General features: G+C 43.3%; 1 protein-coding gene across 1 annotated transcript in view; it reads right to left on the bottom strand.

Moving 5' to 3' along the window:
* dnah2 (dynein, axonemal, heavy chain 2) overlaps positions 1-25,305 on the bottom strand; it is a 130,282-nt gene that overhangs the window by 44,102 nt on the left and 60,875 nt on the right. Inside the window, exons 36-57 of the mRNA XM_055228976.1 lie at positions 24,880-25,032; positions 24,550-24,675; positions 20,956-21,174; positions 19,927-20,044; positions 19,682-19,818; positions 13,738-13,875; positions 12,995-13,153; positions 12,309-12,461; positions 12,111-12,202; positions 11,108-11,306; positions 10,030-10,254; positions 9,801-9,905; positions 9,130-9,318; positions 6,337-6,422; positions 6,118-6,248; positions 5,432-5,581; positions 5,184-5,351; positions 4,803-4,963; positions 4,444-4,583; positions 3,864-3,996; positions 3,037-3,176; positions 2,739-2,949 (exon numbers count right to left, since the gene is read on the bottom strand). Of these exons, the coding sequence (XP_055084951.1) occupies positions 2,739-2,949; positions 3,037-3,176; positions 3,864-3,996; positions 4,444-4,583; positions 4,803-4,963; positions 5,184-5,351; positions 5,432-5,581; positions 6,118-6,248; positions 6,337-6,422; positions 9,130-9,318; positions 9,801-9,905; positions 10,030-10,254; positions 11,108-11,306; positions 12,111-12,202; positions 12,309-12,461; positions 12,995-13,153; positions 13,738-13,875; positions 19,682-19,818; positions 19,927-20,044; positions 20,956-21,174; positions 24,550-24,675; positions 24,880-25,032 (3,333 nt within the window). The remainder of the gene's footprint in view (positions 1-2,738; positions 2,950-3,036; positions 3,177-3,863; positions 3,997-4,443; positions 4,584-4,802; positions 4,964-5,183; positions 5,352-5,431; positions 5,582-6,117; positions 6,249-6,336; positions 6,423-9,129; positions 9,319-9,800; positions 9,906-10,029; positions 10,255-11,107; positions 11,307-12,110; positions 12,203-12,308; positions 12,462-12,994; positions 13,154-13,737; positions 13,876-19,681; positions 19,819-19,926; positions 20,045-20,955; positions 21,175-24,549; positions 24,676-24,879; positions 25,033-25,305) is intronic.

Here is a 25,305-nt window from a genome sequence, read left to right as displayed (position 1 = left end):
TGAAGAGAGGGGCTGAGCTGTCAACTGATCACCACCTGGTGTTGAGTTTGATCCGCTGGCGGAGGAGGAAGCCGGACAGACCTGGCAGACCCAAGCGTATCGTAAGGGTCTGTTGGGAACGCCTGGCAGAGCCTTCTGTCAGAGGGGTCTTCAACTCACACCTCCGGGAGAACTTCTCCCTGATCCCGGGGGAGGTTGGAGACATGGACTCCGAGTGGGCCATGTTCTCCACCTCTATTGTCGATGCGGCCGCTCGTAGCTGTGGTCGTAAGGTCTGCGGTGCTTGTCGTGGCGGCAATCCCCAAACCCGGTGGTGGACACTGGAAGTAAAGGATGCCGTCAAGCTGAAGAAGGAGTCCTATCGAGCCTTGTTGGCTCGTGGGACTCCTGAGGCAGCCGATGAGTACCGGCGGGCCAAGCGTGCCGCGGCTCGTGCAGTTGCAGAGGCAAAAACTCGGGGTTGGGAGGAGTTCGAGGAGGCCATGGAGGAGGACTATCAGACGGCCTCAAAGAAATTCTGGCAAACCGTCCAACGCCTCAGGAGGGGGAAGCAGTGTTTCACCAACACTGTTTACAGTGTGGATGGAGAGCTGCTGACCTCGACTGGGGATGTTGTCGGGCGGTGGAAGGAATACTTTGAGGATCTCCTCAATCCCCCTGTCATGTCTTCCGAGGAGGAAGCAGAGACTGGGGACTCGGAGGTGGACTCATCCATCACCCTGGCTGAAGTCACCGAGGTGGTTAGCAAGCTCCTTGGTGGCAAGGCTCCGGGGGTGGATGAGATCCGTCCTGAGTACCTCAAGTCTCTGGATGTTGTGGGACTGTCTTGGCTGACACGTCTCTGCAACATCGCGTGGCGGTCGGGGAGAGTACCTGTGGAGTGGCAGACTGGGGTGGTGGTCCCTCTGTAAAAGAAGGGGGACCGGAGGGTGTGTTCCAATTACAGGGGAATCACACTCCTCAGCCTTCCCGGTAAGGTCTACTCCCAGGGTACTGGAGAAGAGAATCCGACCGATAGTCGAACCTCGGATTCAGGCGGAGCAGTGTGGTTTTCGTCCCGGTCGTGGAACACTGGACCAGATTTATACTCTCCATCGGGTCCTCGAGGGTTCATGGGAGTATGCCCAACCAGTCCACATGTGTTTTGTGGATCTGAAGAAGGCATTCGACCGTGTCCCTCGTGGTGTCCTTTGGGGGGGTGCTCTGGGAGTATGGGGTCCGGGGCTCTTTGCTAAGGGCTGTCCGGTCCCTGTATGACTAGAGCAGGAGCTGTGTTCGCATTGCCGGCATTAAGTCAGACCTGTTCCCGGTGCATGTTGGACTCCGCCAGGGCTGCCCTTTGTCACCGGTTCTGTTCATTATATTTATGGACAGAATTTCTAGGCGCAGCCAGTGGCCGGAGGGGGTCTGGTTCGGGAACCACAGGATCTCATCTCTGTTGTTTGCGGATGATGATGTTCTGATGGCTTCATCGAGCCAGGACCTGCAGCAGGCACTGGGGCGGTTTGCAGCCGAGAGTGAAGTGGCTGGGATGAGAATCAGCTCCTCCAAATCCGAGGCCATGGTTCTCGACTGGAAAAAGGTGGTTTGCCCTCTCTGCCCCAAGTGGAGGAGTTCAAGTATCTCGGGGTCTTGTTCACGAGTGAGGGAAGGATGGAGCATGAGATTGACAGGCGGATCGGTGCAGCATCTGCAGTGATGTGGTCGCTGTATCGGTCCATTGTGGTGAAGAAAGAGCTGAGCCGGAAGGCGAAGCTCTCGATTTACCGGTCAATCTACGTTCATACCCTCACCTATGGTCATGAGCTCTGGGTAATGCCCGAAAGGACAAGGTCGCGGGCACAAGCAGCCGAAATGGGTTTCCTCCGCAGAGTGGCTGGGCGCACCCTTAGGGATAGGGTGAGGAGCTCAGCCACATGGGAGGAGCTCGGAGTAGAGCCGCTGCTCCTACACGTTGAGAGGAGCCAGCTGTGGTGGCTCGGGCATCTGCTCAGGATGCCTCCTGGATGCCTCCCTAGGGAGGTGTTCTGGGCATGTCCCACCAGGAGGAGCTGGAGGACGTGTCTGGGGTGAGGGAAGTTTGGGAGTCCCTGCTTAGACTGCTGCCCCCACGACCCGGCCCCGGATAAGCGGAAGAAAATGGATAGATCGATGGACTTTTTTGACCAAAGACATGACCTGTGCTTTAAGTTGTACTAGCAAACATCATCATTGTAAGTGAAAGGGCAGATTAATTGTCCAGTCACTCCCAAAACTCCAGCTAACTCATGCTTCATGCTTATTCATTTCTGCTGTTATCCATATACGATAAATCCTCATAATACTAATAAAAGGTGATAATGTTAATACTTTAAGGCTAGTGTCAACAACATTCCCTCTGTCAGGAGCTCTAAACTTTTATCTAAACTACAACAGGTGAGATGATTTGTCCTGTCAAACAAGTCCCTCACACTTACAGTCACAAGCTAGCTAGCATAAGACAGCAGATTTTCAGTTAGTCACTCTCACCTTTTTTAAAAATTGAAAATCAAATATGGTTTTCATCACAGACTCCTGTTTAAAACCATTAAAAAATGACAGCTTTTGTGCCATTGTGCATTGTGTAACTGCAAAATATTCTGCCAATGATATTTTTTCCAAGTAGAATTTGTAGATGTAATTAAGGGACCACAAAGATGAATTCATGTTTATTAGCTTGTTCCTAGCAGTGGCCTAACAATAGAGCAGAGAAGTCATACCTGCTGCTGCCGGTTGGCCTCAGCCTTCCGTTGGATGATGATGGTGAGGAACTCATCGCACTGCTCCTGGAACACTGCCACCTGTTTCTTGGCTTCTTCCAGCTCTACGGACATCACCTCCACCTTGTTCCCTGTGTCGCTGATCTTGAACAGGCCGTTACGCAGCTTGCTCACCTGGTCTCCCAACTCCTTGCGCTTTTCTGCTAAAAGTCTGCATAAAATCAATTAAAAGTTTAACATTGCGATATAAAATTGATGCAAACACGATTATCTGCTTCAATTTGTTTGTTCATTTTACTTCTTGTATCCAGAAACCAGCTCCAAGTAGTTTGTTGGGGTCACGTAGTTGTGTCTTCTTAGCTCCAGCTTCATTTTTCTGGAGATGTGTTCGACTGACTGGTGGATCATAACAAAAATACTGGCCACTTTTGTCTGAATCTACAGGGAATGCAAGAAATATTATAAATATAAAAATGTGCCCTGTATACATATATGTATACTACAAGTCAAATGTTTGGACACAAACTATCATTCAGTGTTTTATTCTTTATGTTTACTACATTCTACATTTTATGTATACACAGAATAAGAATATATCAAATATATGAAGATTATTACGGAATTATGTAATAAATGTGAAAATAACTGAAATCTTCAAAGTATTCACTTCGCTTTGTCAACAGTGCTGCAAACCTTTGGTCTCAGAGAGCTTCCCTCAGAGAGCTTCAAGGTGAAGTCTCCTGAAATGGTTTTCACTTCACAATTGTGTGATATCAGGTTTTTTTTCCGTTTACTACATTCCATATGTGTTTCAGTGAGAATATATTATCATGGAATCGTAAATGAAAAAGTGTGTCCAAACTTTTGACTGGTAGGACACTATAATTGTAATTAAATATAATTAAACTGCCCAACTATATAGTATTATATATTTGTTTTCATATTTGCATATACAGACATTTGTTGTAAGCACATTTGATAGTCATTCAATGATAGTTACTGTTCCTCGTGTTTTGTCCTTTCATGTAGGCATTTATTTATTTGTTTGTTCATTTACAGTGATTAAATATTTTAAATATGCTAATTTATGTGAAATGATAAAAAAAATGTCTGAAGTGTCCCTACCCCTTTGACAGAGCCCAGGTCCATTCCGGTCAGGTATCTCTCTGCCACCTCCAGCAGAGCGTCATTGGGCCAGTCACAGAACCAGTCGATGGTGGTGCAGTTCACCAGTGCTGGGTATTGCAGGATGCGGTTCCTGGACACAACACGTTCATTAGACAGCTGTTAGGGCACATTTTCATTGAAGTTTACCATTGTGAATAATCTTGTTTTATTACACAAAACCTGGGCTATACTTTATAATGACATTGCATTGACTTTGAACCCTGAGAAGGAGAATAACATTAAGAATTGATTTGAACTGATAGTTTTGTACTGCTGTTCTGCTATACTGTACATTTTGTGTCTGTATGTCAAAGTCTATTCTTATTTACCTTATTTTAATGCAGGCCCTTATTTTTATTTGATGATAGTTTATATTATTAGTGTTTGTTACGTCATAACACTGAAGCAAGTTCTTAGTGAATTTTGTTCACTAACAATGGCAATAAAACATTTTCAGATGCTGAAAACATGTTTTACTTACATGAGGAAAAAATATAATGTATTTTCTTCACTTTCTGACCATTGTAAATAGCTGTACCTGAAAGGCTCTCCAACTGGACTCATACACAGGATTATGTGCAGGTTGTTCCTTACTCGTTCAATCAGGAAACTGAAGAGGGAGTCAGTTGTCTCTACTACGTTCTCCTTCCTGGCACTGTCTAAGAGAGCTGTGCACACCTACACACAGGATAACTACAGTACAACATTTTACAGCATAACATGTGTACGCAAGTGGGGATAAAATACAAATGATGAAGTATATAACAAAGGGTTGTATATTTGTATAAATGATATTTGTAGTGCACGTTTTACACAAGAAAACACATCTGTCAGATGGCTTACCCATGGAATATTTTTAAACTATTACTTGAACACAGTACGTAATGCGTGGCATACCTCGGCAAACTCGTCTTGCTTGTACAGATTGGGCACCTCTCCAGAGCTCAGGATGTTGTTGATGTCCTCTAAGAAGGACTCATCCACAATCTGTGTGTCGTTGAAGAGGAATACTGTGGGTTTGTTGTTCACACCACTCAGCCGATAAAGTTTTTTGATATCTGAAAAAAGTGGAGATAAAAATATGTTGATTGGCTAATTTTAATAAACCTAATAAAACATAATTCTATAATAGTTCATAATTCTTTTGAATCATATGTTCTCAATAACAGTTGAAGTGAATTATTTACTATATATTCTGACAATTCCTGAGATATATACAACAATTTTACTCCAAATATGAGTTACTGTCTTTAGATAGCATATTTGACAAAAACGTACCTTCTCTGAACTCCTGTTTGCGGTACTGCTTGGTCACCTCCACCTGGAAGACTTGGTACTCGCAGATAAAAGCTGCTAGTTTAGACAGGCTGGTCCTCCCTGAGCCCCCGATGCCCACCAGCAGCATGTTGCCCCTCAGCTGGCTGATGACACGCATGATCCGTGTTACTGTGGAGGAAGCAGAGTGTCAACCACCAGGAGAGAGGGACAAATTGGTCAAATTTGATATTAATAAATGCTGCACTTACTGTGTTCTATGGCATCGCTGAAGAGCACCAGCTTCATTGGCACAACTCCGGGGGTCAGGTTGTAGTCTTCCAGCTGGGTCTCCATAAAGGCCTTCAGAGCTTTTATGTCCAGAAGATCTTCGTATACAGGAGGGTCGCTCAGGAAATCACCTATGACAAAACAACACACAGGAAGGTATAATGGTCAGGCATAGACATCATCATTGAATATTAAATGGTGCTCCATGGTGAAGGTTGCACCACATTTTTGTCTCTATGGAGATGTTATTGCTTTGCTTGGAATGTTCCACAGCACGGCATTAAACTTATCCATCTTGCATTTATTCAAGATGGTTTTATTGCTAAAAAATACTTATATATGCGTCCTGCACACATCTGACCTGTACCTTGGCCTGGTGGTGCCACCTGCTTGTCTCTATGAAGATATAGGTTTAATGCAATACTGTAGAACATTCCAGAAAAAGCTGTAACATTTCCATGGAAACAAGAAGGTGACAGAATTGTATATTGTATATACAGTATTTTACATTTATTATTATTATTATTATTATTATTATTATTATTATTATTATTATTATTGGCACAATTGCAAGACTTTGGATACATGAAATAACATATGATAATATATTAATAATAATAATAATAATAATAATATAAACAATAATGTAATAATTAATATGTCTCACCAAACACAGTGCGTTGTTTATTGGGGCATATGTTGTGGTATGTGAGATCAAAGAGTGAGGCCAGTTTGTCAGACAGCAAGCCAGTGAAGGTCTCCAAGTCACTGTGATCTACCAGCCTGTCTGAGAAGACCCTAAAATCAAAGCAATATGTGAAAAATATTTGAATGCAATAAAATAAAAAAAATAAATCAAGTATGGGCAAAGGAATGAGAGTGGTACCTGAAACACTCATGAATCCACAGTCTGACCATGTTCTGTTTGGAATCATGGAAGTCTGGATGGGCTCGCAATAAACCCTGGAAAACCTGGTCGGACAAGTCTCAAAATATCAGTTGTTCTACACTCTAAAAATGACTTAAACACACTCACACACCCACCCCCATACACACACACACACACACACACACACACACATATATATACCCTCCGTGGGTGGTCTCATCCCCTCTTTTCTATACTCGGGACCTCTACCAGAAGCTTGTGAGCTTGAAGGTTCTGCGCAGTAGCTGTTCTTTGCTATGTTGTTTATCCACCACCACAATGTCCGGTTGGTTTGCATCACCATTCTATCAGTCTGTATCTGGAAGTCCCACAGGATCTTGGCTCGATCATTCTCCACTATCTTTGGAGGTGTTTCCCACCTTGATGTTTCTATACACTATGCCTGCTTGGTTATGCCGCTTCATGTATGCTTTCCCTGACAGCATCTTACACCCTGCAGTTATGTGCTGGATTGTCTCAGGGTCTCTTCGCACAAGCTACACCTTGGGTCTTGTCTAGTGTGGTAGATCTGGGCCTCTATCGCTCTGGTGCTCAAGGCCTGCTCCTGTGCAGCCAGGATGAGTGCCTCTGTGCTGTCCTTCATTCCATCTCTCTTAAGCCATTGGTAGGATTTCTTGATATCAGCCACTTCAGTTATGTTCCAGTAGTACATCCCATGCAGGGGCTTGTCCTTCCATGACGCTCCATTGTCTAAGACATTCGCTGAGCACATTTATCTGTTGGGGCCTTGTCCTTGATGTACTTATGGATCCTGGATGTTTCATCCTGGACTGTGGCTCTCACACTCACTAGTCCTCGGCCTCCTTCCATACGGCTCACGTACAGTCTCAGGGTGCTGGATTTGGGATGGAACCCAGCATGCATGGTGAAGAGCTTTCGGGCCATAACATCTGTGGTCTGTACCTCCTCCTTTGGCCAGCTTATGATTTCTGCTGGATATCTGATTACTGGCAGGGTGTAGCTGTTTATTGCCTGGGTCTTGTTCTTGCCATTGACTCCTTAGGACTTTCCTTACTCGTCTGAGGTATTTGGCTGTGGCTGCTTTTCTTGTTTCCTCTTGAAGGTTGCCATTTGCTTGTAGGATTCCATATATATATATATATATATATATATATATATATATATATATATATATATATATATATATATATATATATATATATATATATATATATATATATATATATATATACACATACATACATAAATCTTCTCCTCCTCACCCTCCGCGGGTGGTCTCATCTCCTCTTTTTCCAAGTGGATGAGATCAATTTTTATTAAAAAAGAAAAACTGGAATATCACATGGCCAGAAGTATTCAGTGCCTTTGCTCAGTATTTAGTAGAAGCACCCTTTTGAACTTATACAGCCACGAGTTTTTCACACCTGGATTTGGAGATCCTCTGCCATTTCTCCTTGCAGATCCTCTCTAGTTCAGTCAGGTTGGATGGTGAACGTTGGTAGACAGCCATTTTTCAGGTCTCTGCAGAGATGCTCAATTGGGTTGATTTAAGTCAGGGCTCTGGCTGGGCCATTCAAGAACAGTTACAGAGTTGTCCTGAAGCCACTCCTTTGTTATTTCAGCTGTGTGCTTAGGGTTATTGTCTTGTTGGAAGGTGAATCTTTGGCCCAGTCTGAGGTCCTCAGCACTCTGGAGAAGGTTTTTGTTCAAGATAATCCTGTACTTGGCCACATTCATTTTTCCTTCGATTGAAACCAGTAGTCCTGTCCTTGCAGCTGAAAAACACCCACAGAGCATGATGCTGCCACCACCAAGCTTCACTGTTGGGATTGTATTGGACAGGTGATGAGCAGTGCCTGGTTTTCTCCACACATACCACTTAGAATTAAGGCCAAAAAGTTCTATCTTGGTCTCATCAGACCAGAGAATCTTATTGCTCACCATCTTGGAGTCCTTCAGGTGTTGTTTTTAGCAAACTCCAGGTGAGATTTCATGTGTCTTGCAGTGAGGAAAGGCTTCCGTTGAGCCACTCAACTATAAAGCCCCGACTGGTGGAGGGCTGCAGCGATGGTTGACTTTCCAGAACTTTCTCTCATCTCCCGACTACATCTCTGGAGCTCAGCCACAGTGATCAGTGACCTTTGGGTTCTTTTTTACCTCTCTCACCAAGGCTCTTCTTCCCCGATTGCTCAGTTTGGCCAGACAGCCAGCTCTAGGAAGGGTTCTGCTTGTCCCAAATGTCTTCCATTTAAGGATTATGGAGGCCACTGTGCTCTTAGGAACCTTTGTAACCTTGGGCAGATCTGTGCCTTGCCACAATTCTGTCTCTGAGCTCTTCAGTCAGCATGATTCTCATTTGCTCTGACCTACACTGTGAGCTGTAAGGTGCTATATAGACAGGTATGTGGCCTTCCAAATCAAGTCCCGTCAGTATTTCAGTTTTTCTTTTTTAATAAATTTGCAAAAAATTTCAACAATTTAATGTTTCTCTGTCAATATGGGGTGCTGTGTGTACATTAATGAGGAAACAATGAACTTAAATGATTTTAGCAAATGGCTGCAATATAAAAAAGAGTGAAAAATTTAAGGGGGTCTGAATACTTTCCCTACCCACTGTAAATAATGACCTGGTCTTTCAAAGAATTAGAAGGCTGAAGGGAACTAACTGAACACAGCCCATCTAAAAAAACACAATCAATAAGCACAGAACATAAAATGATAATCCTTTGTAAAGCTTTCCAGGCCAGTAAAGTAGACACTATGATATACCTTGGAGATGTCCCTGAGGTTGAAGAGGTAGTGCATCTTGGCTGGTGTGGGGAGGAACTTGGAGGACACGGCAAGGTACAGCTCGATGGTGGCCTGGGTCAGCACAGTTCCAATGGGCTTCAGCTCCTCTATAAACTCCTGCAGCTTCTGGTTAATCATGGTGCCGTAGATGCGCGTGATCTGGGATTCCTGGAAAAGTGGAAAAAAGCCTTTTGGGCATTGTTTCAAAAATAAATAAAATAAATAAACGCTTTCTGAACAGATGTTGCCGATCTCCATTTTCTCATTTTTAATTTAGTTTAGTTTTATTACCACAATTTAGGCAAAATAAATACTATCCCTGTCATTAATCATTTTTTAGCTGCTGTAGAACCTCTTCAGTCAGTGTTTAAGTCACTCTGGGTGTTACCTGCAGCGACAACTGCCTAGCTACTCAGTATATCCAAACCACCATTCCATTTCAATGCCTAGATCGGTTGCAAATACCAATACCACTAATGGATCACGACATCCCTACATAGTATAATGTGTGTTGGTACAAATGTATTCATACATATTTCTAGAAAACACATTAGCATTATATGCCTCCTTTAAAAACATAAACCAATAGATAAAAAAATATGTATTAGATAAAAATGGTTAGATATGAAAAGAGTGATGTGTGATCTTACACTGGGAAAGGTCATGTTGATGAGGTTGAAGCGACTCTGCAGACGGCTGGAGATCTGAGTCCTGCCTCCACCAGGAGGACCCATGGAAGCCAGCAAGAACATGTCCTGAATGGAGAAGATTGTATGTCCTGTTATTTACAATTGTAACATTCTTTATCTAACTTTCTTATTTGTCAATTATGCCTATGGTTAACATTGTATGGTTGTAAAGTTGGCCTGTGCAACTCACCTTGACCACCTTGAGCGTCTGCTTCTGGCGGTCATACCAGAAGCTGTAGTCAATCCAGTGGCGCAGCAGCTCCAGAGGAGGCTGGGAGCCAAATAGGTCCAGCGCAGGCATGTTCAGGTCATCCAGGAAACACAGCAGATGCTTACCCCCCATCGGCATGAACACACTCTTTGTCCTCTTCTCCAGTCGGCTCTCAATAATCGACTGGATGTTATTAGAAGTGGTCTGAATGCAGAAAACACAAATAACATTACTATACATGATGTGAAATTCCCTATCCATGGAACAACAGTAACAGTGATTGCAATACTCAAATAACTGATATATAAAACATGATAATCTACAATAAAGGAGAGTTTTTAAAGGGGAAAACACTATTACACAAAACGTACTGCTGTGAAAACATAATTTTGTGAAATATTGCAAATACTAGTTATTCCAATATATATTACAGCAGTGTGCAATATCATCAAAGCAATGGGTATCTATGATCAACTAATATATTATCACATCTCCACATCTCTATTCTAACAACATATTTTCCATTTTCAAAAACATCTATTTCACTGTTAAGATACTTCAATAATAATATGAATTAATATGAATAATATTATTATGTGCATTGTAGTGATTCAAGGTGGCCAAAGATCCACAGGTGCATCCTTGCTAAATGAGCAAAGGGTCAAGCGCTGAGGATGTGAGGGCTTTGGGAGGATTTGAACACTTGATAGGACTGTGATAACCTGGAACTCTTCGAAGAGGTTCATAAGCCAAGAATCCTGGCAATTGTGAATCATCCGTTGTCTCTGGACTTACATACACAGCTGCAGGTAATGACTTATCATTCTGTCACCTGTGATTGTGTTGCCAGATAAGATGGTATCCATCAGCTTTTAAGAGGTGTTTCCCCTTTACTTTGAAAAGCAACAAGCTGTTTTTGCACTGTCTTAGTTTTTGCATGTAATTGTTAAAATTTGACTGAGTTCCATAAACAACTTTTGATTGATTAAAAGATAACTTAGACTTGTTGATGACTATATTAAGAGTATGTGTGCAAGCGGAGCAAATGTAGTGTGACCTGTGAGGACATGTTGATAGTGAAGGTGTCCCACTTGAAGCTGTCTAAGCCCTGCAGTATGCTCTGGGCTACAGAGGTCTTTCCAGTGCCCACAGGCCCAGAGAGTAGCACCGGGTACCGCCCCATCACCAGAGCCCTCACCAGGAAGTTGTACCTCACCGTGTCCACCGTGGGCACCATGATCTTATAGAATGGAGCACTGGAGAAATACATAAACAACAACATGAGGAGGCATGTGTGACTGCATGTGTGAACCATTAAATTAATGTATTATTCATCATAATTAATGTTGCATAATGATTTTTTTTCTCACCATCAGAAAAGGTATAAAAGGTGAAATTTTTAAAAAGCGATAAGTAAATGAATAGCAAAGTAACTAAACTTTTAATAGCAGTAGATCTGCAATTGTGGTAACAATATGTTAATAATACCAATACCTTAGAAGTAAAAGCATAGAACATGGTAACAAAATATTATTAATTTGACTGAAGTCTTTCAATGTGCATTTGAAAATGCAGTTCTACTGTTCAGCTGGTCTGCTGCTCCAGTGGCATAACATAGCAATAATTTACATTAAATTGAATTAAAGTTAAATTACCCACTTTTTCATAAATCTGTAAATTTTGTTTTCTCCCAAGAAAGTGTTGAACTTTGTGTCAAAAATCCACATACTGTCCTCATCTAATTATAAAGCCTTTTATCTATTGCAAATTGTATGGAAGAGTCATGTGAGTCACTATATGACGCATTGGGATGAGAGCTGATTGGTGTTTAAGGGTGGTCCACTTTGTTTCACTTTTAATAGGAACAAGTTGGAAAGATTTAACCTACTTTGTGTTTTCACGGTTTGAAAATCAGGTGCCCCAGCTTTAAGCATGTAATATAAAATGAAGATCAAATAAAGCACAGCTGGGGGCTAAATTTGAAACAGAGGCTTCACTAGGTAAAAGATTGTGAATAAATAATACAATATACTATGTGTATGTGGAGTATTGCAACTTACTTTGCATTGTATCGCCACCCTTTAGTAAGCTTTTCCTCAAAAGGCATCCATGCTTTGCTTTTGGTGTCCACACAGTACTCGTAAACTGTGTCCTAGGAAATCCCCAGAGTGAATGTTATTTTTATGCAAAATATTGGTTTGGCTTCAGTTAACAAATCTAAAAGACCCTGGAGAATTGACACAACCAGAGCAGAGCACCTTAATGGGGAAGGTGTCCTCCAGCTCCCTCAGAAAGTTGTCTATCTTCTTGCGTCCATCCTCATTGACCGAGGCGCCGATGGACCAGATGAGACTGAAAATGAACCACAGCTCTACCATGCGCTCCAAGTTTTCTGTGTCTGAAACATTTATCTAAAAACAAAACATAAAACTTTAATTCTTAAACATACATGTAGCACTGTCTATTGATACTTTGCAGCTGATCACTCAACATACTCTGGGGGGACTGAAGCTATCTAGAGGCACTGCTCTGTCTGCAGCTCTGTAACTTAAGTTAGACTTTAATCTGACCTTTATTTTAACACAATCTGACCATAAAGAACTGACTGGAACAAGAACAGGTGAGCTGATTTTGTACTATTTAACTAATACTCCTCAAATAAATAACACAGAAGCTAGCTAGCATTAGCCAACTGTTTTTCAGTTAGTCACTTTTAGATTTTTTGTTGAAAAAGGATCCATAGTATTGATCACAGGCATTTGTTGTTTGTATTTTTCATGAGTTTCAGATCTTTTAAACTTATCTTTTTTCTAAAGTGAGGTTTGTGTCATAGAAACTGCGGTGCATTCCATCTATGGTGGAATGTTCCATCTATGGTGCCACCACATATGGTGCTGTTCAGTGTGATGTAACTGCAAAGTATCAATTGTTTTGTGTGGCATACTCCATTTTCTGACGTGGCCAGACAGTCATAAAGGCGACACAGAGAGATGACTCCATTCAGCTCATTGATAGGAATCAGTTCTTTGCAGTTGTTCTTCTTGAAGATCAGTGTGGGCTCAACATATTTGTCAAACAAGGGTTTCAGATGCTCCACCTCAGCCTGAGAACGAACAAGTGTCAAGTCAGTTTAGGTTCTATTGCAAGTAAATATTAACAAGTCATGTGAAGTGTTTTATTAAAATTTTAATACCCTGATTCAAGAGTCTAGAACGTGATTATATCATACTCCCAGATAGAGACAGTAAGAGACAGTTTACCCTACATTGTACTGTGCTATAAAATATCCAAAATGTTAATTCATGAATGCTGAGCAGGATAATTTATATTGGTGACTAGATCAAAAACATATTGTGACAAAATGTGCTTTTATCTAATATGGTGGTCCATAGAATGTAGTGATGTCATCTGAAACCCATCAGCAGAATGAGGAGCTCTATAATTAAGAATTGAAACTTGATTCCATGCATTTTGAAATCAGATGTAATGTTGTTTAATAATTCCAATGTAGGCTTAAAATTTGTCAAAATTATTATTATTTTTAAAATAAGAAGTATTTAAGATCAAGTTGTTGTGGTGCTTCATTATGATTATAATTATGTTTATAAATGAATCAAGGTCATTGTAAAACGGTGGCATAATAGAAATATCTGGTAAAATCATTAATGTAAAAGTGTAGTGAGGGACCTTCTTCCGCTTGTCGAGCCAAGACTGCACAAAAGGCTTCCATCCCAGGTCTGTGTAGTCGTTGTAGACCATACCACAGCGGGACACCGTGGCTGGCGAGGCCTGAGCCAGATTCTCCACCTCAAAAAGGAGAGATACCTGTGGAGACATTCCAAGAACACACACTTAGTAATGGAGGATATTCAACTTAATTTCCATGAGGACCAGATTTTTCGGAGAGGCAGGCCCTTTGGCCTGGATAGGTACACAAAAAACCACTACACTTTGGGGTCACTCAAAATATCTAGATCTGTTTCTATAATGATAGTATTAAACAACGTATTAACATGCTTATAAAACATGTTAATATGTTATTTTTGGCAAATATAGCATTTTCAAAACAAGTAATGGTAACATGATATTCTATTTCATCCCTTCTGACTGCCAGAGGCGGTGCTTCAGGTGCTTCAGAGATTTAATAACAACAAATTCACCTATGACCTTCCAGTGACCCACGTGAGACTATATAGTCATGTGACTCCGGAAGCACAGTCCCTTTTATCTTCTCGCGCTTAGGTCGAGTGTGTTGTGGCTACTCGCCAATACTGCTTGGTACCACAATTGTTTTCTCCCTTTGGTGACAGCTTACTGCTCAGAGTCCCGGGACTTGTGATTTGAGTGCAGTGTATCACAGTCAGGGTAGCAAGCGCGACTCGCCCTTCAGGGCCTGTGTAAGCTGCGCGTGGCGGAGTGCCTCACCTGGAGCGGGTGGTTCCCTGACGCCGGTGAGGTGCACGTTTCACAAGGACTGTATGGTAAGTAGTTTCTGCATTTTTTGTTGGAAGCGACACCGGGTCGGTGGAGCTGGTTTGTATTTGCTGCCGTGTTCGGTTCAGCTCGACTTTGCGTTGACTATTGCCGCATTCGGCTAAAATATCTCTGTTATTTTGGAACCGTGCTCGGTTCTTTAGCTCATTCTTATCAGCAGTGTTACTGTTCTCTTTGAGTTTTTGAGTCTACCACCAGTGGCGTTTTTGGCTTGACGTGGTATTTTTAAATCCCAGTTGGCGGATCAAGAGTGGCGTTTTCAGCTCGACCTGATCTAGCGTCTGTTGTGATGGAGTCGATGTGCTGTAGAGCTTGCATGACCCCGCTTCAACCTGAGGATGGACATGATTTATGCTCCTTATGTTTGCGTGTGGACCACCTTAAGGAAGGCTTGACAGAGAATGCTTGCATGAGTTGCAGCATTATGCCGAGATCCCTGCGTGCTGACCGCCTGGCCACGTTTGGAGGAACTGGGCCCTCTGATATACAGGACACCCAGTTGCCAGCGAGCGGGAAGGTGAGTAGAAAGCGCTCTGCTGTCGACGCTTCCCCTACTCCGCGTAAGCGCAGCAAAGGGGATCGCTCTGCGGGATTATCCTCGAAGGTGGATAGCCTTACTTGACTAGCTGCCCAGCGGGATGTGGTTTCTGTTTGCAAAGACGATGCCTTGTCTGTGGCGGCGTCAGATACGCACTTCCACGACACTGACCCGCATACTGGGGACGGTTTGGATGCGTGTTCTGACATATTAGAGTTGAGCTCACACAACTCCACCTGCTCTCAGGGAGGTGACGATGACTCAGCTGCCTCCTCTTTACGCGTGGCTTTTGCACGGTTACAATTGGAGGCACCGTCGGCGCAGCCTATGGTTTCTAGTGCACTTTTTAGACAACAGAGCTCTGCGTCTTCCCTTTTGGTTCCTCCCTCTATGGAGTATATTAAGGAACTACATGCCTGCTGGTCAGATACAAAAGCGTTTTCTAAACAGACGTCTGATGGAAGGGTCCTTGCTGCCATGTAGGAGGCGCCCAAGTTTGGATTGGGACATATGCCAGCGATTGAACCAGCTGTGGCCTCCCTTATTGTGGCTCCAGACGAGGCTCTGAGACCCAATGCCAGGTGCCCGCGACCTCAGTGCCGGGTTACTGACGAATTACTGTGTAAAGCTTACGACTCTGGGGCGCGTATGGGTCGTATTGGCAATTCCCTGTCCCATTTACTGTTAGGTTTAGCGACTTCACTAGAGGCTTCTAATGTCGATGCAGCTACGCAACGCTTGGTCGACACGTCCCTACAAGCATTTGCTTTTATGTCAAGGGAGCTGGGCCGCCTGCTGTCCATCCTGACCCAGGCACGTCGGCAGGTTTGGTTGGCACAATCTCCCTTGACTGAGACGTGTAGGAGAACCTTGAGAGGATTACCTGTGGTTCCGGGTGAACTTTTTGGAGAGGCAGCGCTGGAGGGTTTGCAACGGACAGCCCAGGCCTCTCAGACTAGACATCAGCTGGCGGGCCTTCACCAATGAGCCCCTCCTCCTATTGCTCCTAGGTCTTCTACTACACACCAGCAGACATATGCTGTACCATCAAGCCCATTTTTGGCTCCCCGGTGGCCTGTTACAAGGTCTGGGCGCTCACAGAGTGATCGGCCCAGGGCTTCACATGTGCCTCAGTCATCACAGTCTGGTCACCAGCCCTCCAGGCCTTCGAGAGGCTGGGGGGGCCGTAGGTGAAGCTCCCAGGCCGGCAGTCGGTTGTTTCACCCCGGAACAGCTCCAGTACTGGGTTGCCAACACCCCAGACATGTGGGTGTTGACCACCTTATCACAGGGATACCGCCTACAGTTCCGACGCCGGCCTCCTGTTTTCGGCCAGGTCCGAATGACTGCCATTTCGGACCCAGCAAAATCCGTGGCACTCAATCTAGAAATAGCAACCTTGCTGGAAAAGGGTGCAATTGTACACGTAGACCCTCGGCAGGATCCGGGGGGATTTTATTCAAGATACTTTCTTGTCCCAAAGAAAAGTGGCAACCTCCGTCCAGTTTTAGACCTGCGAGGTCTCAATGTGTTTTTAAAAGTCATGCCTTTCCACATGCTACGCACCTCAGAGGTGCTTCAGGCACTTTCCCCAGGCGAATGGTTCACGACAATCGATGAAGGATGCTTATTTTCATGTACCAATCGCACACAATCATTGCAGGTTCCTTTGCTTTGCTTTTCAGGGGAGACATTTTCAGTTCAGGGTCCTCCCGTTTGGGCTGTCCCTGTCATCCAGGGTGTTCACTCGAGTGGTGGCAGCAGCCTTGTCTCCACTGCAGGCGTGGGGTTTGAAGATTCTACCTTACCTCGACGACTGATTAATTTGTGCACCCAGCCGCGACCAGGCCATTCGCGACACAAGGCTTGTACTCGAGCATGTGAGCCGCTTGGGTCTGTGTGTGAATATAGACAAGAGCAATCTGGTCCCGACCCAGGACACTGGTTTTTGGGGATGGCTTTAAGCACCGTCACCATGGTTGCGTGCCCTTCTCCCACAAGGGTCGACAACATCATGGGGATGCTGGGTGCATTCCAAGAGGAATAGGCCCTGCCGTTCCTGCAGTATCTCCAGCTTCTGGGCAGGTTGGTAGCAGCCTCCAGTGTAGTTCCGCTGGGGCTACTTTCATTACGGCCGATGCAGATGTGGCTGAACAGCCTGCATCTGGATCCAACTCGGGTCGCACACAGACGCAAGAGGCTGCGTGTGTCTCCCCAGTGTCTGCACTCCCTGTCTCAGTGGAGAGACAGACGTTGGATCCTACAGGGCGTCCCGTTGGGGCCTCTACCGTCACGGAGAGAGGTTGTGTATACGGATGCATACTCCATGGGTTGGGGTGCAACATGGCAAGGTCGTGTGATACAAGGGACATGGACCTCGAGTCTGATCGAAGAACACATAAATGTGCTGGAGTTAATGGCTGTGGACTTGGCACTGCACCATTTTCTGCCGAACTTGCAAGGCAGGCATGTGCTTGTACGTTCAGACAACAGGTCGGTGGTTTACCATATAAATCACATGGGAGGGACCAGATCAGTGAATCTCACATAGAGAACACAGCAGTTTCTCAAGTGGGCGTCCGTCCATTTTGCCAGCCTGCGGGCAGCCTATCTCCCGGGGACGCTGAATCAGGTGGCAGATTTCCTCTCTCGCCAGACTCTCTTGCCGGGGGAATGGAAGCTTCACCCAGAGGTGGTCTGCACCATCTGGAGGGTCTTCGGCAGGGCCGAAGTGGATCTGTTCGCTTCACGACTGGCCTCATGTTCTCCTCTACGCTTTTCCTCCTTTTCCCCTGATTTATCAAACACTCCTGAGGGTTCTGCAGGAGGGACACAAGCTTCTGGTGGTTGCCCCATTCTGGCCAGCGAGGATCTGGTTCTCACTTCTGCACAGACTCTGTTGCAGCTCTCCAATGCACCTCCCCGCCAGGACGGACCTCTTGTCCCAGCTGGGGGGACAAATACTGCATCCCCATCCCAACCGCCTTCAGCTCTGGGTGTGGCCTTTGCAAGGCCCGGTGTCACATTCTCAGAGTATGCTGGAGGAATAGGACATACGATCTGTAATGCCTGGGCACCATCGACACGGCGGCTGTACACAAACAGGTGGAAACTGTTTGAGGAATGGTGCAAGGAACATGGACAAGATGTGGTGTGCTGTTCAGTCTCTGCTATCTTGGCGTTTTTGCAGAAACTTTTGGATCGTGGTCTGTCGCCTTCGACATTAAAGGTATATGTGGCTGCAATATCTTGCTGGCACAGTGGTGTGAATGGTGGCACTGTGGGCAGTGACAAGAACGTTTCCCGTTTCTTGAAAGGTGCTAGACGGCTTCACCCACCTACGCGACCAGTGGCTCCTTCATGGGATCTTTCACTGGTCCTGGAGACTCTGCGAGCTCATCCATTCGAGCCTATTGCCCAGGCAGACATTAAGTGGCTGTTGTTTAAGACGGCATTTGTCCTCATCATGGCTTCGGGTAAGCGTGTGGGTGAACTGCAGGCCCTGTCTGTCAATGAGTCCTGCTGTAGATGGCATGCTGATGGCTCAAGCGTAACTCTCTGGCCTAATGTCTCTTTCCTCCCTAAGGTGTTATCTTCTGCTGGTAATGCCAAACTGCTCCAGTTGGCGAGGTTTGGCACGGAATTCACCACAGAACCTTTATGCCCTGTTCGCTCATTGGAGGTTTATATACAGGTTATAAGACGGTCGGAAAGTCTGTTTGTGTGTTATGCTGGCCCACGTAAGGGTAGGGCTCTCTCTACACAGCACTCTCTCGGTGGGTTGTAGAGACCATTAAACATGCTTATACCTCGCAGGGGCGGCTGATGCCTGAGGGCGTGAGATGCCATTCAATCAGGGGCCTTTCTACCTCCTGAGCTGCTATGCATGGGATTCCCCTAAATGTGATCTGTGCTGCGGCCTCTTGGACCTCACCCTGCACGTTTGCCAGATTTTACCGGGTGAATGTCGTGTTCCCCCATCCCCTGGATGGAGTGTTACGCAAGCATCATGCTTCATTATGAGGAGGTAGGTTACTTGTCGTGGTCTATGGATTCCTCGTGACCATGTTGTTACAAGTCATCCAGTGCTTGAAGCACCGCCTCTGGCGGTCAGAAGGGATGAAATAGAACGAAAGTTACATATATAACTACGGTTCTATGAATCCCGGATGACCACCAGAGGTCTCTGTCCCTCGAAATCCTCGTGCCCTCGCGAGAAGGATAAGGGACTGTGCTTCAGGAGTCACGTGAATATATAGCCTCACGTGGGTCACTGGAAGGTCATAGGTGAATTTGTTGTTATGAAATCTCGACCTGCACATGCACAAGAGTGATCATCCAGTGCTTGAAGCACCGCCTCTGGCGGTCATCCGGGATTCATAGAACCGTAGTTACATGTGTAACTTTCGATCTAAATATGTTATATGTTAGCAGTTAATACGTAAAATAGTAAAATAGCCTGTCTTTAATATTTTTGGAAATAGGATATGAGATGGATCAGATCACTTGAAGGGCTATGTTTGGCACATGGTCCACAAATTGAATAGGCCGGGGACTCAGCTGGAAATATGTCTTTAGACCAGTGGAACATGTACTGACCTGTTCAGGCATAGATATCCTCTCTCCGTTAATGAGCGTCAGCACCTTATTGTCATCCATAACTGAGTTCATACTCTCGATCCACAGAGTGTCCACAGGCCCATCGAACACTATCCACTTCTCATCTGGTTCCTCATCTGCAAGTTTAGGAGTTTACAAGGCAATATAAACAGCAGTAGTAACAGAACTGTGCTGAAATGAATTATATTTGCTGAGATAAATATGTCATGCAGTTGTTCTTGCACCTGCACAGGCTGTTCTCATGAGAGACGAGAGCACCCCGTCGCTCCACTCGTTGGTTGACAGGTCATTCTCTCCGTACAGCTCTCCCAGACTGACAGACTTGGGGTTCAGAGGGTAACCCTGGCAGCAAACAAACAATGAAGCAATGAATAAAACTGTTTAAAGTGGCCACACTTTATTCAACCTACATTATTTCACATTTCTGTGGCTCTTTCTCTACTTTCTTTTCTACTTTTTTATTGAAATAAGGCAATATAATCACATAAAAACAAATAATGAGCCAGGTTTTCCCAGGAGAACTCTCTTTGGGTCATGTCAGCCATATTGCAATGCTGGTTTTCCACACAGATGGCAGAAAGATGACAGATACTTCAAACAGTCTTAAAATACATATTGAACCATCACAGGGACTTACAAATACGTTTAATGAGATGAAAATGCTACTTAGTTCTACTTTAAAGCACTCTAGAAATTGAAAAAGATTTAAAAAAAAAATACATATGTGAACATATTGCACTTGAGCCTGCAATATAGTTGTAATCTATGACATGGATCATTATATTATAATTTGCACATTTTAAGTCACAATATTCATCTAAAACAACTCTGATGGATAGCTGCAGATCACAGAGTAGCATTTTTTTTTTCATTCATTCATGTACCAAAATTACTACACAACACTGCCAAATCCTACATATATCATTGATTAAGAAAATTGAAGAGCAAAGTACAGAGCCAAGGGCGTATGCCGGTGGCAGTGAAAACAGCAGTTGATTGGCAATATGGTGTCTTGAAAATAAGTGATTAAAGATTGCTCAAACATGCACAAATCCCTCCAAATACATATATATTTGCATAATTGGTCTGCTTTAAATGATTTGGGATGTCAGTTTTGGATATTCCATTTTATTATTTTTTTTAATAAGATAACATCCGAAAATGACCAGGCATTGGTAAATAACAATTTCTTTGTTCTTGAGTTGTGTACTTCCATCTGCCAAACTTGTACCAGGTGAAATGTAATTACTGACATGTACAGCCTGATAGCCTGGGACCTTCTTCTGGCAGAGGGCAGTGAGTGCGCTCTGTAGGACTCTCCAGGTGACCGTCTTGCCACTGCCGGTCTTTCCCACCAGCATGGATGAATGACGCGAGTTCTTGGTCTCATACAGCTGGATCACTTTGGTCATGGTGAAGGGAGTCACCTGGAGTCCACACTGACGCAGCTGTATGTCTATGGCCTCTTCCAGCTGCACCACAACAATGACAACGCACATTCAATGAATGTGAATGAATTACAAAGACATGTATTTAAAATATCACAGTTTGTCAAGTAAACTGCATTTCTATAATTTACTGTGTTTTCCAGACTATAGGTGGGACTTTTTTTCATAGTTTGGCCAAGGGTAAGACTTATACTCAGATGCAACTTATATGTGAAATTATTAAAATATATTATAGTTATTGTCACACTGACAACTGGAGGAGGGCACTCTAGCCTTGTGTACCAGTATGGCAGCCATCTACTTCCAGAGCAGCGCTACATCTACTTCCACAGCAGGCAGAGTTGTTCAGAAGTGACACTGAGAATGAAGAATTCAATGCATTTATTGATTCGAAGTGAGATTGAGAGTACACTTGTTAGCTTGTTTTTTATGCTTTAGTTATCTGATTAACTGTTAATATCTTATGTTAACATACAGACACATATTCAGTTCACTGTCTATGCTTCAAGTATGTGTTTACGTATGTGTTAGGTAACAGTTAATTATACATGTTACAGTTCACTTGTTTGACCACTAGATTAACATATTTAATTTACCCGTATTTATTTCCCTATATTATCACCATAAAGATGATGATTTTTCATTTGGAACGAGGGGTGAAACTCTCAGTAGGGGGGGGGGGGCAATAAATCGATGGAATTTAGAACTATCCTTTGAAGGGAGCTGTAACAATACCTAATCATAAATTCAATAACCGTTATTATGATGAGGCTATTATTATACTACTATTTGCCAGCTGGAGCTCATGTGGACACACTTAAGTTTCACTTTTGTTTTCTCCTTATGGCGATTAATAACAAAAGCAGCGCTGCAAAGCACATGCTTTTGTTTTTATTTCACTCTGCGTTTACCTGAGTGAAGGAGGATGATTATGGCGCTTTATGTGGACTCATTTGGCTGTATCTTTACGCACATGCGCTCTGCATGGATATACTACACCACATTTACTTGGGAATTACACTTTTACCAGGACCGAGGAGAAGTTTTTTGGCGGAGTTTGGTTCATATTATGTGTTTGGTTTCAACTTTACATGTGGACGCTGCAGACTGTGGCTGAATGTGGATATTATTAAGCACAACACTTTGACTGTGAGACACTGTAAAAGTCCCACACTGGAGACACTGTTTCTTCAACTCTTATGTTACTGGTAAGAAAATACACTGCGCTTTTAACACTTGGCACAGTGGTGCCATTTCTTGGTACAGGACAAACTATGACCTGCACTGCTGTTAATTCAGTTAGCAGCATTTCATATTTTATCTCAGAACACCCTGGTCACACTGACTGTCCAGCATCTTATGAGTTCAGATATTGTAACTAGCAAGCATAAGTCATTGTTTCCCACCAAATTGGAACAATATTGTAAATGTTTTGTTTATCATAAGTTTAGTTTAAGGTCACGAAAACTACTGCCTGTTTTCTGGTTCAGCCTTTTAAGCTAATGTGAAGTCTTACCCGACAGAGTATTATTTAAGAAACAACTGAAAAGTAAAATATAAAGTTTAACTAATTTGTTTACTAGCAGGCCAAAAGGTTTGTAAATTTTCCTTGCGTTCATATGCAATTTTTTGTGTACAGTGGCCCCTCGTTTTTCGCGGGGGTTACGTTCTAAAAATAGCCCACAATAGGCAAAATCCGCGAAGTAGTCAGCTTTATTTTTTACATTACATATGTTAAGGCTGTAAAATGCCTCACCACACACTTTATGCACTTGTCTCAGACAGGCATTAACATTTTGTGACATTTCTCTCACTCAAAGTTCAAACCTTCGTATATTATATCTCCCTTCCTTGATGATCACTTTAAATTTGTTGTCTACATATGCCCTTGTTCCAGCGGTATCTGCAGAGGTGCCTCTCCATGCAGAGAAACACTTAAGTCAACAGAGTTTCTGAAATCTGTTGGTGCAGAACATTTCATCGACATTGTGGGTTTTGTTGGGGAGAAATCTTGCAAACATACAGCACTTGAGTCACACCGCTAGCGATCGAACATTTATGTAAATTTGGCTGAACGCATTCTGTACTGTACAGGAGAGATGGCATGGAGGAGACTGATTGACAATGGTCTACAGTCCCTTAGTCAAACAGGATGCAGAACACAATGCGTGTTCATATGCTGTAAAAAAAAAGCATGCAAACTTGCACAAAAAAAATCCACGAAAGAGCGAGGCCGCAAAAGCAAAAGGTGAACTGCAATATAGCAAGGGACCACTGTACAATATGAGCCAGAGCTTATGTTATATTTTATGTGTTTACTAGTTCTACGGTGTCAACTGTGATGAAGAAGTAAGACCTAGTAAACATTAAACACATGTTTGTGGACAAGCCGGCATATGTTACGTTAGTGTAGCCCAGGGGTGTCCAAACTTTTACCGAGGGCCATATCTTGAAAAATATTCGACACGGAGGGCCACAGTGGATAATTCAGATGGTGTATTTGAATAAGGCTTGAAATATTAACATTTGGTCTGTTGGTCTGGTCTGACAATGCAGTATTTAGGTTATATTGGTAGGATTATTCAAATTTGCCGTAAAAAGTACTGATTATGATCAATTGGGCCAGTTCGTCTGTAGGTTTGAGGGCCAAAAAAAATTGGTCAGAGGGCCGCATTTGGCCCCCGGGCTATAGTTTGGACACTCCTGGTGTAGCCTATCTGATTAACTGTTAATATCTTACGTAAACATACCAGACAGTTCGTTGTCTATGTGCTAGGTTAGCATGCTGTACTGCTATTCAGCCTGTTGTTGTCTATTTTATTGTTATTATTATAACTTGCCTTTAAAGATAAAATGTCTGTTCTTGGGCTCGAATTTTGTAAAATAAATTGCCCCAAAAATGCAACTTATAGTCCAGTGCGACTTATATGTTTTTTCTTGACTTGTACTCCAGAGCGACGTATAGTCCGGAAAATACACTAATTTAGCAATTTACATTTACTCTATGTAGGAGGTTATGGAACAAAATCATTTAAAGCATATGTAATTTTCATGATTCCACAGGAATTTTAAACTTTGGAACATTCTCCAAAGAGATAGATACGTTTTTTACCAAGCTGTGGAATATTATATCCACAGGTAAAAAAAATTTAAAATCCATGTAGAGAAGCAGGAGAAGGCCCTCCTTCGGGCCAAGTAAGTCATGTTTGTGGAGATGCACATCAAGCTCTCTCACATTGTTTTTTAGTGCAATAAAAACAAAGGAAATGAAAAACATGCTTTTATTTCTGGGCAAAAAAGTAAAATACTAACTCTTTAATGCATTTTTTATTCTGTCTTGTCTATGATAACCACGTGTGGACTGTAGGTTTTGTCAAAAAATACTGCACAGGCCCATACCTTTCCATAGTCAAGAACAGGTGTTTCCACAGCAGGGAACAGGTCCTGAATAATGCCACTGAACAAGGGCAGATCTGCAGAGGTCAATTTAGCTATATTCATATCTTTCATAGCCATCAGCAGCACCTGATGATGAAAATCATGTACTTACTTTAAAACAGAGAAGTGGCATAAATCAATATTTATCTTGATCTGAGTTGTTGGGACTAGATTATAAATTACTGATGAAATGAAATCTACTCTTGACAAAGTAAGTCTCATCAATGCAAATCATTTAGCAGATGTTATTTTTCTATAGCCAAAAATGAGCATAAGTGAATAGTGAGGTACCTCATTATCGGGCAAAGTGGCACAGACGCGGCGTTTATTCCCAGCATATCGCAGTAGAGAGGTGAGAGCACGTAGCCCAAAGTCATAGTGGTCCTGTTTGGACAGCTGCTGCATGGCCAGTGAGTACAGCGTGAAGACCTTCTTAGCCAGGAGCTGAAGAGGGCACAGCAAGGTAGAGTTAGGTCAGGGATGGGCAAACGTTTTGACACACTTTGACTTGACTTTATAAGACACAATGGGTTCTGCATTTGACATTTATAAATAAATATATTTCAGTTAAATAAACACAGCAGAAAAACTTACAAGGTTTACCCTTACCTACGATTTGGTCATGTTTGGTGGGCCGGATTAATAAGACCAAAGGGCCGTGTGTGGGCCCCCGGCTGTAGTTTGTCCATGTCTGAGTTAGGTAATCAATCAGTCATT

Source organism: Periophthalmus magnuspinnatus, chromosome 18, assembly GCF_009829125.3.
Source record: "Periophthalmus magnuspinnatus isolate fPerMag1 chromosome 18, fPerMag1.2.pri, whole genome shotgun sequence".
Classification (NCBI taxonomy): domain Eukaryota; kingdom Metazoa; phylum Chordata; class Actinopteri; order Gobiiformes; family Gobiidae; genus Periophthalmus; species Periophthalmus magnuspinnatus.
This window is presented reverse-complemented; position numbering and strand designations above follow the sequence as displayed.